General features: G+C 45.6%; 1 protein-coding gene across 2 annotated transcripts in view; it reads right to left on the bottom strand.

The window, feature by feature from the left end:
• Positions 1–346: 346 nt before the first annotated feature.
• Positions 347–13,782, bottom strand: part of LOC110526274 (A disintegrin and metalloproteinase with thrombospondin motifs 18) — a 47,878-nt gene continuing 34,442 nt past the window's right edge. For both annotated transcript variants that reach the window (XM_021607089.2, XM_021607090.2), the window contains 5 exons: positions 7,138–7,342; positions 4,495–4,689; positions 3,867–4,100; positions 3,259–3,442; positions 347–3,158 (listed from right to left, as the gene is read on the bottom strand). In XM_021607089.2, the coding sequence (XP_021462764.2) occupies positions 3,040–3,158; positions 3,259–3,442; positions 3,867–4,100; positions 4,495–4,689; positions 7,138–7,342 (937 nt within the window). In that variant the 3' untranslated portion in view covers positions 347–3,039. The remainder of the gene's footprint in view (positions 3,159–3,258; positions 3,443–3,866; positions 4,101–4,494; positions 4,690–7,137; positions 7,343–13,782) is intronic.

The following is a 13,782-nucleotide window of genomic DNA, read 5'->3' as shown; positions in this document are numbered from 1 at the left end:
GTGATCATGGAGGAGGAAACAAAGGGGGCTGTTATGCACATGACCATGACAAGGTATACATCCTCCCATGAACAAAGGAAATAATATAGCTGAAAAACCTCCACCTCCCAGACCCATCACCACCCCTGAAAATGTACAAAATGGCTGCATTGATCCGCTAGGTGTTTATAATTCACCCTGCCCTGCCTGCCTCTCAGTAGGGTAGTAAGCGTGCAGTGGAAATGATGGGGGGATTCCTGCCATCGTGATTCAGGGTAGAATGAGAGAAACGTGTTGATTAAACCCAATCATCCCTCCCGCCGAGTGTGACACAAAAGTATTAGGAGCATCGGAGAGGTAGGGGGAATACATTTTGTCATAGTTTTATTATAAAACTTTGAGAAAAAGTATTAAATATTACACGGATCATGCTCTATAGTACAAGCAGCTCCCCTCTCAACGAATAGTGTTCAGTATCTCAGATCCAATGAAACAGTAATAAATTACACACGTTTCCTGTCTTTACAGGTGAAAAGACAATAGAGTATACAACAACTGTACAGGACATAGAAAATAACACGAACAACACATGTGGAAATACGAACGATGAAAGGCTGATGAAAAAACACACATAAAATCAAACATTCCCCGCTCCCATGTCCTCCTACAGGCCAATGTGACATTTGAAAGTCTATTTGAGAGCATTAGTTCAGCACAATAAACTAGAGATAATTCACACAGACAATTCCCAGGGACCGGAAACTATTTGAGTGGTTTTATAATACAGAGAGAGTACCATCCCTGGTGGAAACTAGTTCATTAACCAATATAACAAACAAAAACATAAAATGACCATACGAGTATAGCAAGAAAGGGAGAAGGAACAGTCAACAGTCCATCTTGACCCTTTGTGAGCGTAGGTTGCAGGGATGCTGTACAGGCCTGGTGAAGGCAGGGGAGGAAGCTGTGGTATTGGAAGGAATGGTAGCCTCCCATGAGAATGACCGTGTTAGCCGTGAGCAGGCCAGACCAGAGGCAGAGAGAGCCACCGCTCAGGGATGTCCTTCACAATCATATCAGTCTTTCTCTCTCTGTCCCTCTACACTCTCCATTCAAAGCCACTGATGGAGAGCAGGCTGAGGAGGAGGAAAAACAACTCCATGGTCACAGAGCCTCTGACCAGACCAGACATCTCTCTCTGTATGGGACCATCCCTCTCTGGGGAGCAGGGGGAGACGTAGGATCTTTATGATTTACAGCAAACAACATCCTATACTCTGGCCATGCTCTTCCTGTTTCTCTCCCTGCTGGCTGGAAGTAGGTTGCCTTTGCTGTCTGTATGATTGGCTATCCCATTGCCTTCTACATGGCCAATAGTGCAAAAATGGGATTTACCATCGTGTAGCTGCGATCTACAGTACTTTGTAGCACTGACTGATGCTAAAAATGAAGGTGGGGGGGGGGGGGGGGGGGGTCACGAGAGAGGGAGCGGGGGAGTGGAGGGATGCTGACATTTTCTCAAACAAACCAAACAGAGCTGGTCTGGATGGTGAGAGCAGGGGCAGAGTAAACAGAGGGAAGTATGCAGCAGCCCTCTTTAGAGGCCTTTGTTGGTCTGCTCTGCCCCCCCCTAAAGTCTGTCTGCTCCCACCACGCCAGGCTCTGTGACTAATTAGCATTCTGAAAAAGTATGTCGAGAGCACGTGACAACCTCAACCCTGGCTACCCCTTCCTCCCTCTCAACTATGCCGCCAACTCTCGCCTACCACTTCTCTCCACATCTCCCACCAGGCCAGGCAGAGGAAATAAAGCATCTTCTCTGACCCGGCCCCATCCACAGCTCCCTTTACTAGCCTGCAGACATTGATTTTCATGAATGAGTGGTGGAAGTCTGGGGGATCCTCTGTGGCTATACCCAGCGCTAGTTAATGATTTGGCATCATATCTATCCGGTGTGAGAGGACCTAGGTTCAGTGCTGCTGGCCCAATAGACAGAGGATGTTTCCTTATCATGATGATGGGAATGATGGGAAAGAACATAGGGTATCCCGGCGGCTGTCAGCACCAATATTTTCACAAGAAAAGGAAGGGGGATACCTAGACAGTTTGTGCAACTGAATGCATGCAACTGAAATGTGTCTTCCGCATTTAACCCAACCCCTCTGAATCAGAGTGGTGTATGAGGCTGCCTTAATCAACGTCCAAGTCATCGGCGCCCGATGGAACAGTGGGTTAACTGCCTTGCTCAGGACACTTGGAGCATACATTAAAATATGGGTAAACAAACGTTATTTTCTCATACACAAATATGCATGTATTCACAACATGAAGATGTATGGAATGTACACATGTATTGTAAGTACTGTATCTTGTTACACAATGAAGCACCAATCATGAACCATGAAAGATAGAGGGACCAGGCCTGATAAGTGCATTTGGGAGTTGTGATCAACTTCAAAAGGTATTTTTAAAGTTTTACATGTATCATTTCTGTGATTAGGTAGCCTGCTACATGTAAAGAGCTTGAAACATGGAGCACATGCAGCACACGGAGCACATGCAGCACACAGAGCACATTGTACACCTGACAAATGCTAAAATGACATGTGTGCCATAATAACTTAAAATGTCGTCTGAAACCAGATGCCTTTACATATCCAAAACATGAGCGAGCTAAAATGCAGATATTCTCAGAGCTCTCTTGATGGCTTTGAGTGAGATGTTGACAGTATCAGGACATACAACACATATGTTTACACAGAGAATGTCCTGCAATGATTTGTTGCACTGCATTTGCAGTTACAGTATGAGATGCTGCATTCGCATGAATGTCTTTGCCCACATTGCCATCTTTAGCACAACGTATCCAGAAAGATGGAGATTATTCTCTTTTATTTTGCTAATCACTGTTAGTCAAGTACTCCAGGAACAGAGACTGCACCTCAGTTCTCTTGTACATTATGGCCCAAAGTGTATTTTCAACCACAGCACCCTTTAGAGTTGTAGCGCATATTAAGCAATTCGCAGCTAGAGGCTCATGGGAAAAGGAGTCCTCCGAACTTATAGCTTTTTGCCATTGCAGGACTTGCAGCACTGATGTCCGTAGAACTTGTGATTGCACACACTGTGCTGAGGAACCAGGTGACACCAGCTGAAGAAGTCGACACAAGACTGTTCGTCTGATGGAGAGAAGATCAGGGGTATCGTGTCAATAAACGCGCACCGACAAAAGTGCCAGACAGAACTTTACGATAGTTTCTATGAGTTGAAGTAGTTCACCTTTGAGGGCTGGCCCAGGAACAGGAGGAGCAGGGGGAGCAGGACGAGGAGCAGGACAGAAGTGTGTGTTGCAGGCCCGGGAAGTTATGGGTCTCTGGGGGTTCAGGCATCCAGCTGCAGGACGTCCCTGTCTCAGACACTGGATAGAACGGGACTGTACCCCTCCCCCACAGGATACAGAACACTGAGAGAGAGAGAGAGAGAGAGAGAGAGAGAGAGAGAGAGAGAGAGAGAGAGAGAGAGAGAGAGAGAGAGAGAGAGAGAGAGATAGAGGTGTTGAAGATCGTACTTAGAGTAGATTACGAATGCATACACCATGTCCATTACCTCCAAGCTATGTCTAGGGAGAGGAGAGAGAGCCTACGTGCATACAGACATCACAGGCCCCCTGATCAAGGGGAAGTCAGATGTCAGACTGAAAGAGGTTGCCTTGGTAGATACTACATACATATACATGAATACCACCCCCTTTGGGCCTGACAACAGAGAGATAGAGAGCGAGAGTCGAAGGCGAGAGAGGATGTTTCACTAAGTCCACATCCATTCAACATGAATCCCCATCATGTCTGGGAGAACAGGCAGGGTGGATGGAGAGTGGATATACATACCTGCTGCCAAGGAGAAGAGTACCAGCCCAGGACCACTGCACTGGTTGTTCTTCCTGGGACGACAAGTCGAGGCTCTGGGCACGGCCCCATGCTGCAGGTCTGCTGGAGCTCCCCAGAGGGTTTGGGAAGGTTCCTGCACCTTCTCATAGGGAACTCTGTGTAGCCCCCCTGTGAATCCCTCTCCCTACAACGCAGCTCTCTGCTTCTGACACCTGGGCCACAGGATGTGGAGCACTGCGGAGAGAACAGCCAGAGGAGGCACCATTAGCAAAATAAAACGGAGAGAATAAGACCATGCGAGAACCCTCAGAGAGAAATACAGCTGGTCCCACAGTGGAGAGAACAAGACAAGGTCAGCCCACATCGCCATAGCAACAGTGCTCAACTTATAAAGTGAATGTCTGAAATGTTCGCCTTTGGTATTCAGGCTATTTGATTTGTTTTGACGAGGGGACACAGCATCAGCACTCTGGATGTGTATGTTCGTCACAAATGCATTTCTGTCTAGACAATCTTCAATGCATGTATGGGTTTCTTTGTGTGCCGGTGTGTACAAGGTTATACAAAGTATGTGTGGGTGTGTTTGTACAGCATGTGCGTCTGTCTGTCTGCCTCCGTGAGTCCCTACCTCGCCCCAGGGTGTTGTGAACCACTGCAGCCGGTCATTCTTGGGGCAGCGGCGCACGACGCATGTCTCCTGGGCCTTGGGTTTGTGGTGTGGCTTACACATACTGTCCGGCACCACCACAGCCTTTGCTCCGGGGTCAGTGCTCCTGCAGAACACGCCACGCTTCCTCATCCCACGCCCACACGACTTGGAACACTGAGAGGAGAGCGGAGGAACAGAGGGTCTGGTAAACTCAGCCTGAAATCATACTGGGAGGCATATGCTCAGTGTTGCGTCTGAACCCTGTGAAGGATGCCGTCAATAAGGGATGAAGTCAGTGCACTAAATCACTCTGGGCTCTCTCTGCAAAGAGACACACTCAACTTGAGATAGCTCGAGAACTCTCAAAGACAGTATGACGTACTGTAACAGTGTAGACCGGGTACAGTGCCTTGCGAAAGTATTCGGCCCCCTTGAACTTTGCGACCTTTTGCCACATTTCAGGCTTCAAACATAAAGATATAAAACTGTATTTTTTTGTGAAGAATCAACAACAAGTGGGACACAATCATGAAGTGGAACGACATTTATTGGATATTTCAAACTTTTTTAACAAATCAAAAACTGAAAAATTGGGCGTGCAAAATTATTCAGCCCCTTTACTTTCAGTGCAGCAAACTCTCTCCAGAAGTTCAGTGAGGATCTCTGAATGATCCAATGTTGACCTAAATGACTAATGATGATAAATAAAATCCACCTGTGTGTAATCAAGTCTCCGTATAAATGCACCTGCACTGTGATAGTCTCAGAGGTCCGTTAAAAGCGCAGAGAGCATCATGAAGAACAAGGAACACACCAGGCAGGTCCGAGATACTGTTGTGAAGAAGTTTAAAGCCGGATTTGGATACAAAAAGATTTCCCAAGCTTTAAACATCCCAAGGAGCACTGTGCAAGCGATAATATTGAAATGGAAGGAGTATCAGACCACTGCAAATCTACCAAGACCTGGCCGTCCCTCTAAACTTTCAGCTCATACAAGGAGAAGACTGATCAGAGATGCAGCCAAGAGGCCCATGATCACTCTGGATGAACTGCAGAGATCTACAGCTGAGGTGGGAGACTCTGTCCATAGGACAACAATCAGTCGTGTATTGCACAAATCTGGCCTTTATGGAAGAGTGGCAAGAAGAAAGCCATTTCTTAAAGATATCCATAAAAAGTGTCGTTTAAAGTTTGCCACAAGCCACCTGGGAGACACACCAAACATGTGGAAGAAGGTGCTCTGGTCAGATGAAACCAAAATTGAACTTTTTGGCAACAATGCAAAACGTTATGTTTGGCGTAAAAGCAACACAGCTCATCACCCTGAACACACCATCTCCACTGTCAAACATGGTGGTGGCAGCATCATGGTTTGGGCCTGCTTTTCTTCAGCAGGGACAGGGAAGATGGTTAAAACTGATGGGAAGATGGATGGAGCCAAATACAGGACCATTCTGGAAGAAAACCTGATGGAGTCTGCAAAAGACCTGAGACTGGGACGGAGATTTGTCTTCCAACAAGACAATGATCCAAAACATAAAGCAAAATCTACAATGGAATGGTTCAAAAATAAACATATCCAGGTGTTAGAATGGCCAAGTCAAAGTCCAGACCTGAATCCAATCGAGAATCTGTGGAAAGAACTGAAAACTGCTGTTCACAAATGCTCTCCATCCAATCTCACTGAGCTCGAGCTGTTTTGCAAGGAGGAATGGGAAAAAATGTCAGTCTCTCGATGTGCAAAACTGATAGAGACATACCCCAAGCGACTAACAGCTTTAATCGCAGCAAAAGGTGGTGCTACAAAGTATTAACTTAAGGGGGCTGAATAATTTTGCACGCCCAATTTTTCAGTTTTTGATTTGTTAAAAAAGTTTGAAATATCCAATAAATGTTGTTCCACTTCATGATTGTGTCCCACTTGTTGTTGATTCTTCACAAAAAAATACAGTTTTATATCTTTATGTTTGAAGCCTGAAATGTGGCAAAAGGTCGCAAAGTTCAAGGGGGCCGAATACTTTCGCAAGGCACTGTATGTTTGATGTATTGAATAGACGTGAAAAGACCTGGAATAAAAGTCATTTTATTTGTATCCTATACTGTGCACTGCTTAATAAAAGCATATACATCAGATAATGCAGTAAAGAGAAACGCCCCTCCAGGTATCTGCGGTATCCCTGACAGACAGGCTTTTATAGAAACAACAGGCGGAGATCCCAGTCACTACTGACTAAGATGGAGAACACTGTCACTGATAATGACTAGGTATTCATAGCCTCTATAAATCTGGCCATGTCAGTTTTGCCCAGCCAACTAAATTGAGGGACTCACAATAATGGCGTGTGATTAATGACGATAATATGATTGAAATAGTTCTCTGCAGTCTGTGTCCTGTTCTCAGGCCAGTGAGTACGCAATTAACCATGTGTCCAGCAGAGGGCAGAGGAGTGGTTTCCCCATACATTAGGCCACCACAGACATTTGCTAATTAATTGCAGTGCTAGCTGACACATCTCAAAGTCTTATAGAATCAAAAAAATAAATATTCAAATAAGATTTCAAAAACAACCTTTTTCAAACTATAATAGGCAGTATATGGGCATGTCGCGAAGTGTGGCCTACCTGTGACCAGGCTCCAGAGCTCCACTCAGATGGGCAAGCCTGGGTGTGGCAGGGCTGCACCTGGGCCGGGGCGATGACCGGGCACAGGGAGTGAGCCACCACCTCCTCCCGCTGGTACGTCACCTTACGCAAGCACTGGATGTGACGTGTCTGTTGCCCGCCACCACAGGACCGACTGCAGGGCCCCCAGTCCCCTGTCGTCCAGCTGAGGAGAGAAATGGAGAGATGTGTCAGCCCAAGTACCAAACTAACAAAATGCTCCTCGAAAAAGACTCACTGAATTATGAGAAACAGAATGGCGGTATAGCTCTTAGAATGACTCATAAACCTGCACATAATCTCACAGTCACAAACACACACTGTGTGAGTACAGCAAAATAACTGCTGTACTCAGCAAAGTCAGCAGGGAACCTATCCAAACAGATCATTTGACTGTATACATTCCCCTCCTAACCTCTGTCATAAGCGTGTCAACCACATGAGACAGATCCCTAATCCTGGCAAGGAACCACAGATTTCCTCAATCTGTATAATTTATTTTCACTCTCTCCCCACTCTCTTATCACTCTCTCCCCTGTGCCCACAGGAAGTACAGAGACACACGCACACACACACACATATACTGCACATGTGCTCTACAAGCATCAGTACCCACCTCTGCACGCAGCACACACATGAGAATCTAAACATAACATAAACAGTACATCACTGGGGCCGATCTCCCAGCCATTCAGGACCTCTAAACCAGGCGATGTCAGAGGAATGTCCTAAAAATGGTCAAAGACTCCAGCCACCCAAGTCTGGAACCAACAGGACCCTGAACAGCTTCTACCCCTAAGCCATAAGACTGCTAAATAGCTAACCAAATAGCTACCCGGACTATCTGCATTGATCATTTTTGCACAAACTTTTTTTTACTCATCACATACGCTGCTGCTACTGTTAATTATCTGTCATTTCGTTCCTCAATTACCTCGTACCCCTACACATCGACTCGGTGCTGGTACCCCGTGTACACTACCGGTCCAACGTTTTAGAACACCTACCCATTCAAGGGTTTTTCTTAATTGTTTACTATTTTCTACATAGTAGAGTAATAGTGTAGACATAAAAACTATGAAATAACACATATGGAATCATGTAGCAAATAGAAAATAGTAAAAAAGAAAGAAAAACCCTTGAATGGGTAGGTGTTCTAAAACTTTGGACCGGTGGTGTCCAGTTGAAGTCGGAAGACTACATACACTTAGGTTGGAGGCATTAAAACTCGTTTTTCAACCACTCCACACATTTCTTGTTAACAAACTATAGTTTTGGCAAGTTGGTTAGGACATCGACTTTGTGCATGACACAAGTAATTTTTCCAACAATTGTTTACAGACAGACTATTTCACTTATAATTCACTGTATCACAATTCCAGTAGGACAGAAGTTTACATACAACGTTTACTGTGCCTTTAAACAGCTTGGAAAATTCCTGAAAATTATGTAATGGCTTTAGAAGTTTCTGATAGGCTAATTGACAACATTTGAGTCAATTGGAGGTGAACCTGTGGATGTATTTCAAGGCCTACCTTCAAACTCAGTGCCTCTTTGCTTGACATCATGGGAAAATCAAAAGAAATCAGCCAAGACCTCAGAAAATAAATTGTAGTCTGGTTCATCCTTGGGAGCAATTTTCAAATGCCTGAAGGTACCACGTTCATCTGTACAAACAATAGTTTGCAAGTATAAACACCATGGGACCATGCAGCTGTCATACCCCTCAGGAAGGAGACGCGTTCTGTCTCCTAGAGATGAACGTACTTTGGTGCGAAAAGTACAAATCAATCCCAGAACAACAGCAAAGGACCTTGTGAAGACGCTGGAGGAAACAGGTACAAAAGTGTCTATATCCACAGTAAAACGAGTCCTATATCGTCATAACTTGAAAGGCCACTCAGCAAGGAAGAAGCCACTGCCCCAAAACCACCATAAAAAAGCCAGACTACGGTTTGCAACTGCACATGGGGACAAAGCTCATACTTTCTTCGAGAAATGTCCTCTGGTCTGATGAAACAAAAATAGGACTGTTTGGCCATAATGGCCATCATTATGTTTAGAGGAAAAAGGTGAAGATCACCATCCCAACCCTGAAGCACGGGGGTGGCAGCATCAAATTGTGGGGGTGGCAGCATCAAATTGTGGGGGTGCTAAGCTGCAGGAGGGACTGTTGCACTTCACAAAATAGATGGCATCATGAGGAGGAAAATGATGTGGGTACATTGAAGCAACATCTCAAGACATCAGTCAGGAAGTTAAAGCTTGGTCGCAAATGGGTCTTCCAAATGGATAATGACCCCAAGAATAGTTCCAAAGTTGTGGCAAAATGGCTTAAGGACAACAGTCAAGGTACTGGAGTGGCCATCACAAAGCCCTGACCTCAATCCTATAGAATATTTGTGGGAAGAACTGAAAAAGCGAGTGCGAGGAAGGAGGCCTACAAACCTGACTCAGTTACACCAGCTCTGTCAGGAGGAATGGGCCAAAATCCACCCAACTTATTGTGGGAAGCTTGTGGAAGGCTGCCCATTTGACCCAATTTAAACAATGTAAAGGCAATGCTACCAAATACTAATTGAGTGTATGTAGACTTCTGACCTACTGGGAATGTGATGAAATAAATAAAAGCTGAAATAAATAATTCTCTTTACTATTATTCTGACATTTCATATTCTTAAAATAAAGTAGTGATCCTAACTGACCTAAGACAGTGAATTGTTACTAGGATTAGGAATTGTGAAAAACTGAATTTAAATGTATTTGGCTAAGGTGTATGTAAACTTCCGACTTCAACTGTATATAGCCAAGTTGTTACTAATTGTGTAACTATTATTACTTTTATTATTATGTTTTACTTTTCTATTATTTCTCTATTTTCTCTCTCTGCTCCCGAGTGGCACAATGGTCTAAGGCACTGCATCTCAGTGCTAGAGGCATCACTACAGACCCTTGTTCAATCCCGGGCTGTATCACAACCGGCCGTGATCGGGCGTCCCATAGGGCGGCGCACAATTGGCCCAGCATCGTCCGGGTTAGGGGAGGGTTTGGCCAGGGTAGGGGAGGGTTTGGCCGAGGTAGGCCGTCAGTGTAAATAAGAATTTGTTTTAATTGACTTGCCTAGATAAATAAAGGTAAAATAAAACAAATGTAAAAATTGTTGGGAAGGGATGTAAGTAAGCATTTCACTGTAAGTCTACACCTTTTTTTCCCAAGTATGTGATTAATAAAATGTGGTATGATTTGTGTACAACATACTAAAACAGTGCAAGGTTTCCACCATACAGTATAAGGCTAACCTTATACAGCCGATTCTCACCTTCAGTTAACCCCAAAGCTCCCCTCAGAGCTCCCCTTAGCCCAACTCTCCTCTCCCCTGGCCTGGTCTGGTCTGGCTGTAGGGAGGGACAGGATCCTACACTCAGCGTATCCACTAGTTGTGGCCTTCTGGTATCTGTGGATCATTCTCAGCCTCTGATGAAAGCAGCCAGTCTCTAAAATAGACTGTGTCTTGGCATTTTGGGCGTAGGGAGATTAGCGCAAATGACTGCTCCGACTACCACATGACCAGGGGCATGGAGGACGGACAGCTGACTCAGTCGAGTTCTGAGGCTCCGCTGCCGACCAGCCACTCCTACTGCCCTTCTGTCAGACCTTTCATTTCCCTTCAAACCCATCTCTGATAAATGAGGGAGAAGGCTAAACTGCAATTTTGAGGGGAGAAACACGACCCGTCTAGCAAAGCACCGGTTCAGATTTCTCTTCTCTCTTTTTTCACTGCCATATAAATAACAATATGTCACTGGAATGAGCTTGAATTACTGTGCTTCACTGCAAACCAATGTTGGCTTAGCTGTAATTTGTATTTCTGGAATCTTTCAATAACTCCCATATTTCCAGCCATACAATTTAACTTGAAAAATGTTGGGAACATTGAGAAATACTGGATCGCTTTACATTCATGCAGTGGTTACATTTTACTGTCATGGTGCGGGCTGCATTTCACTGGCAAACGTTGACTTTCCATCTGATGCACAACCTGTTACTATACTAACAATCTATTCAAGTGCAAAGTAGCAGTTGCACGGCAACCAACAGCACTTCAGGTTAGTGACTTCAAGCATCACTCTAAAACAGCAGCCTCTCTGAGCACCTCCTCCTACTCCCTGCTCTGGGCCTGCCTGCTGATGTCTCCCCGTTTCTCCCGGAGTTTGGTGCACGTGCCACAACGACCCAGGACGAGCCAGATAAGTAACTCTACAGCTGCAGCCTGCCTACAGGAATCTTCTTCAGAGCACTAAATAAACTATAAACTAAATAAATAATCATGTCAAATAAATAAAAAAGGAAGTAAAAGTAACATTGGGAGACAGACAGAAGAAAGGAGAGAGAGAGAGAGTAGAAACGGATGCACCAGGGGAACTGCAAAACTCTTTAAGGCATTAACATTCATCTCTCCGGTGACATCCTGGGCTGGCAGATAAAGTTGGCTCCTAGCAGGCCTCGTGGTGTTTGATCTCGCCATGCCCCACACTGCACAGTGACTGCTTGAAAGCAAGTGGCCCTTGCAGGCAAGCCTGCATTGTCTGGTTGAGGCTGGGGCTCTAGACCGGTGCTAAGGCTGGAGTTGGCGCAATAGGGCTGGGACTCAGTGCTGGATTCCTGGCTGGCTAGACTGATCTGGCCCTATGGGGATCCAGACTCTCTCTCTATAATAAAACATGGACAGACCTGTCAGCACTGCAGATAGTCGATGGAAAGAGGCCTCTTTTACGCTCCTCCTTCTCTGTTTTTGATAACATGCCCGTACAGTTTGGAAGCATTTGTAAAAAGGTATCCCATAAATCCTGACACTTAATCAGCGGGAAACAGGGTCCACTGATTCAGGAGTCTGGTACTGATGAACAGGACTCTGCTCGTGGATTTATGTTGATGATATCATTCACCTGGACGGCACACTTCCTCTCCAACTCACACGGGGGGAGGTCATTAGTGGTCTGGTCCATTTAAACCTTTCCCCTAGATAACAGATATAGTTTGACCCAGATTACAGGGAAGAAACCCCCTCTCAAATGGTGGGAGCCTCACAGAGAAAGAGTGGCAGCATGTTTAAGTCGTAACTGATAGCGCGCTGGCTGGTTATTAACCCTCTCAGAGACAGGCGGGCAGCACAGTCTCGGGTCTTAGCCTTCTTCTATACAGTGACGGAGCCGCCTGTGGAAATGTGACGTAGTAAAAATGTGACCGCAGCACATACCACAGAAGAAGAGAAGGTGATCTCTGTGGTATGTGCCCCTGTCACATTTTTACGACGATAGTCCCCTGAACACAGAAGAAAGTGAGTGGTTTAAGTGGTCTAGCACCAGGCCTACAAACATGTCTCGAGAGATAATGATGTAGAATAGAATGATGTACCACCGCACTCCCCAAGATGCAACAGTACTGCGCTGACACAACATACACACCAAAGGCACTCACTGACTCCCACCAGGCTTAGAGTCATTTCAATTACCCACTGTTATTGAACGATTTGTCAAGATTTTGACAGGGAAAGCTGCACTGGTTATTATTGTTTCTTTAAGGAAACAGTTGTATGGTCCTGATTTCCCCCTCACCCACCATCACTCATATACGCTGTACTGTAACGTGAGTGTAGGGGTGGGACATCGGACAACACAGGCAGACAACAACAAGGAGAGGATGACAGGCGGGTGGCGAGAGAGAGAAACGTTTGTCATCTCTTTGTCAGCGTGTCAGGCTCAAAGAGTCTCTCTACTGACTGGTTCATGGCTGTTCCTTTGAAGATGGAGCATCGTAAATCGAGTCAGTCCCATAGGAGCTGAATGGATTGTCACTGGAGCAGAGCCGAAGTGAAATTCATTCAATATCCCAACTTTTATTTGCAAAGTTGAGAATTGCATCCAGTATCTGAAGAAAATGGTTGGTGTCTGAAATAAATTCCCTGAATGATGAGATCAACCAAAATGTCTGAAAGGATTCCATCCTGATGCCCAGTAAGTGTTTGGAAATTACTTTTACTGGTCTGTCGTGGTTGTAGAACATTGTTGACGATCCCAATTTAGCAGACAGTTGTTAATAATGGGCTAATAATTGTCTGACTTTTTCTAGCATCTTCATTCTTTGTCTCCGGTGGTGAAGACCACTCATTGAGGAGAAACGAGAGGCTGCGGAGGTCTTCTTCAGAATTGTCTCTGTGCTGAACCTTATCAGTGCGAGCAGTACTCAGACAGTCAGGCAGGGTGAAACTGAGCATGAGTGGGACTGGGGCAGCTCTCTCCTGTGGCCTGGTCCAGAAGCTGTGGCTTTGAGCTGGGGCCAGTGCTGGGAAAACCAAGCCGGCCTGCCCCTGTCTGGAGGGTATGTTAATTCCGTTTGGTTTGGGAGCCGGAGCCTTGGGTAAGGAACGTACGGGGCTCTCCAGCAGGACACGACAGGGAGAGAAGGCTGAGTGGTCCCTGCCCGCAGCAAAGAGACCACACCAGCCTCCCAGACCAAGCCACAGCAGCTCGCCAATGGAACTAAAGCACAGACAGTAGGCTGAGGTTGTGGTATGTGTCTGTCAGAATGAGAGAGAGAGACAGAGAG

This window comes from Oncorhynchus mykiss, chromosome 6 (genome assembly GCF_013265735.2).
Source record: "Oncorhynchus mykiss isolate Arlee chromosome 6, USDA_OmykA_1.1, whole genome shotgun sequence".
In the NCBI taxonomy this organism is placed as follows: domain Eukaryota; kingdom Metazoa; phylum Chordata; class Actinopteri; order Salmoniformes; family Salmonidae; genus Oncorhynchus; species Oncorhynchus mykiss.
The sequence above is the reverse complement of the archived record's forward strand: the minus strand, read 5'-3'. Positions and strand labels throughout refer to the sequence as shown.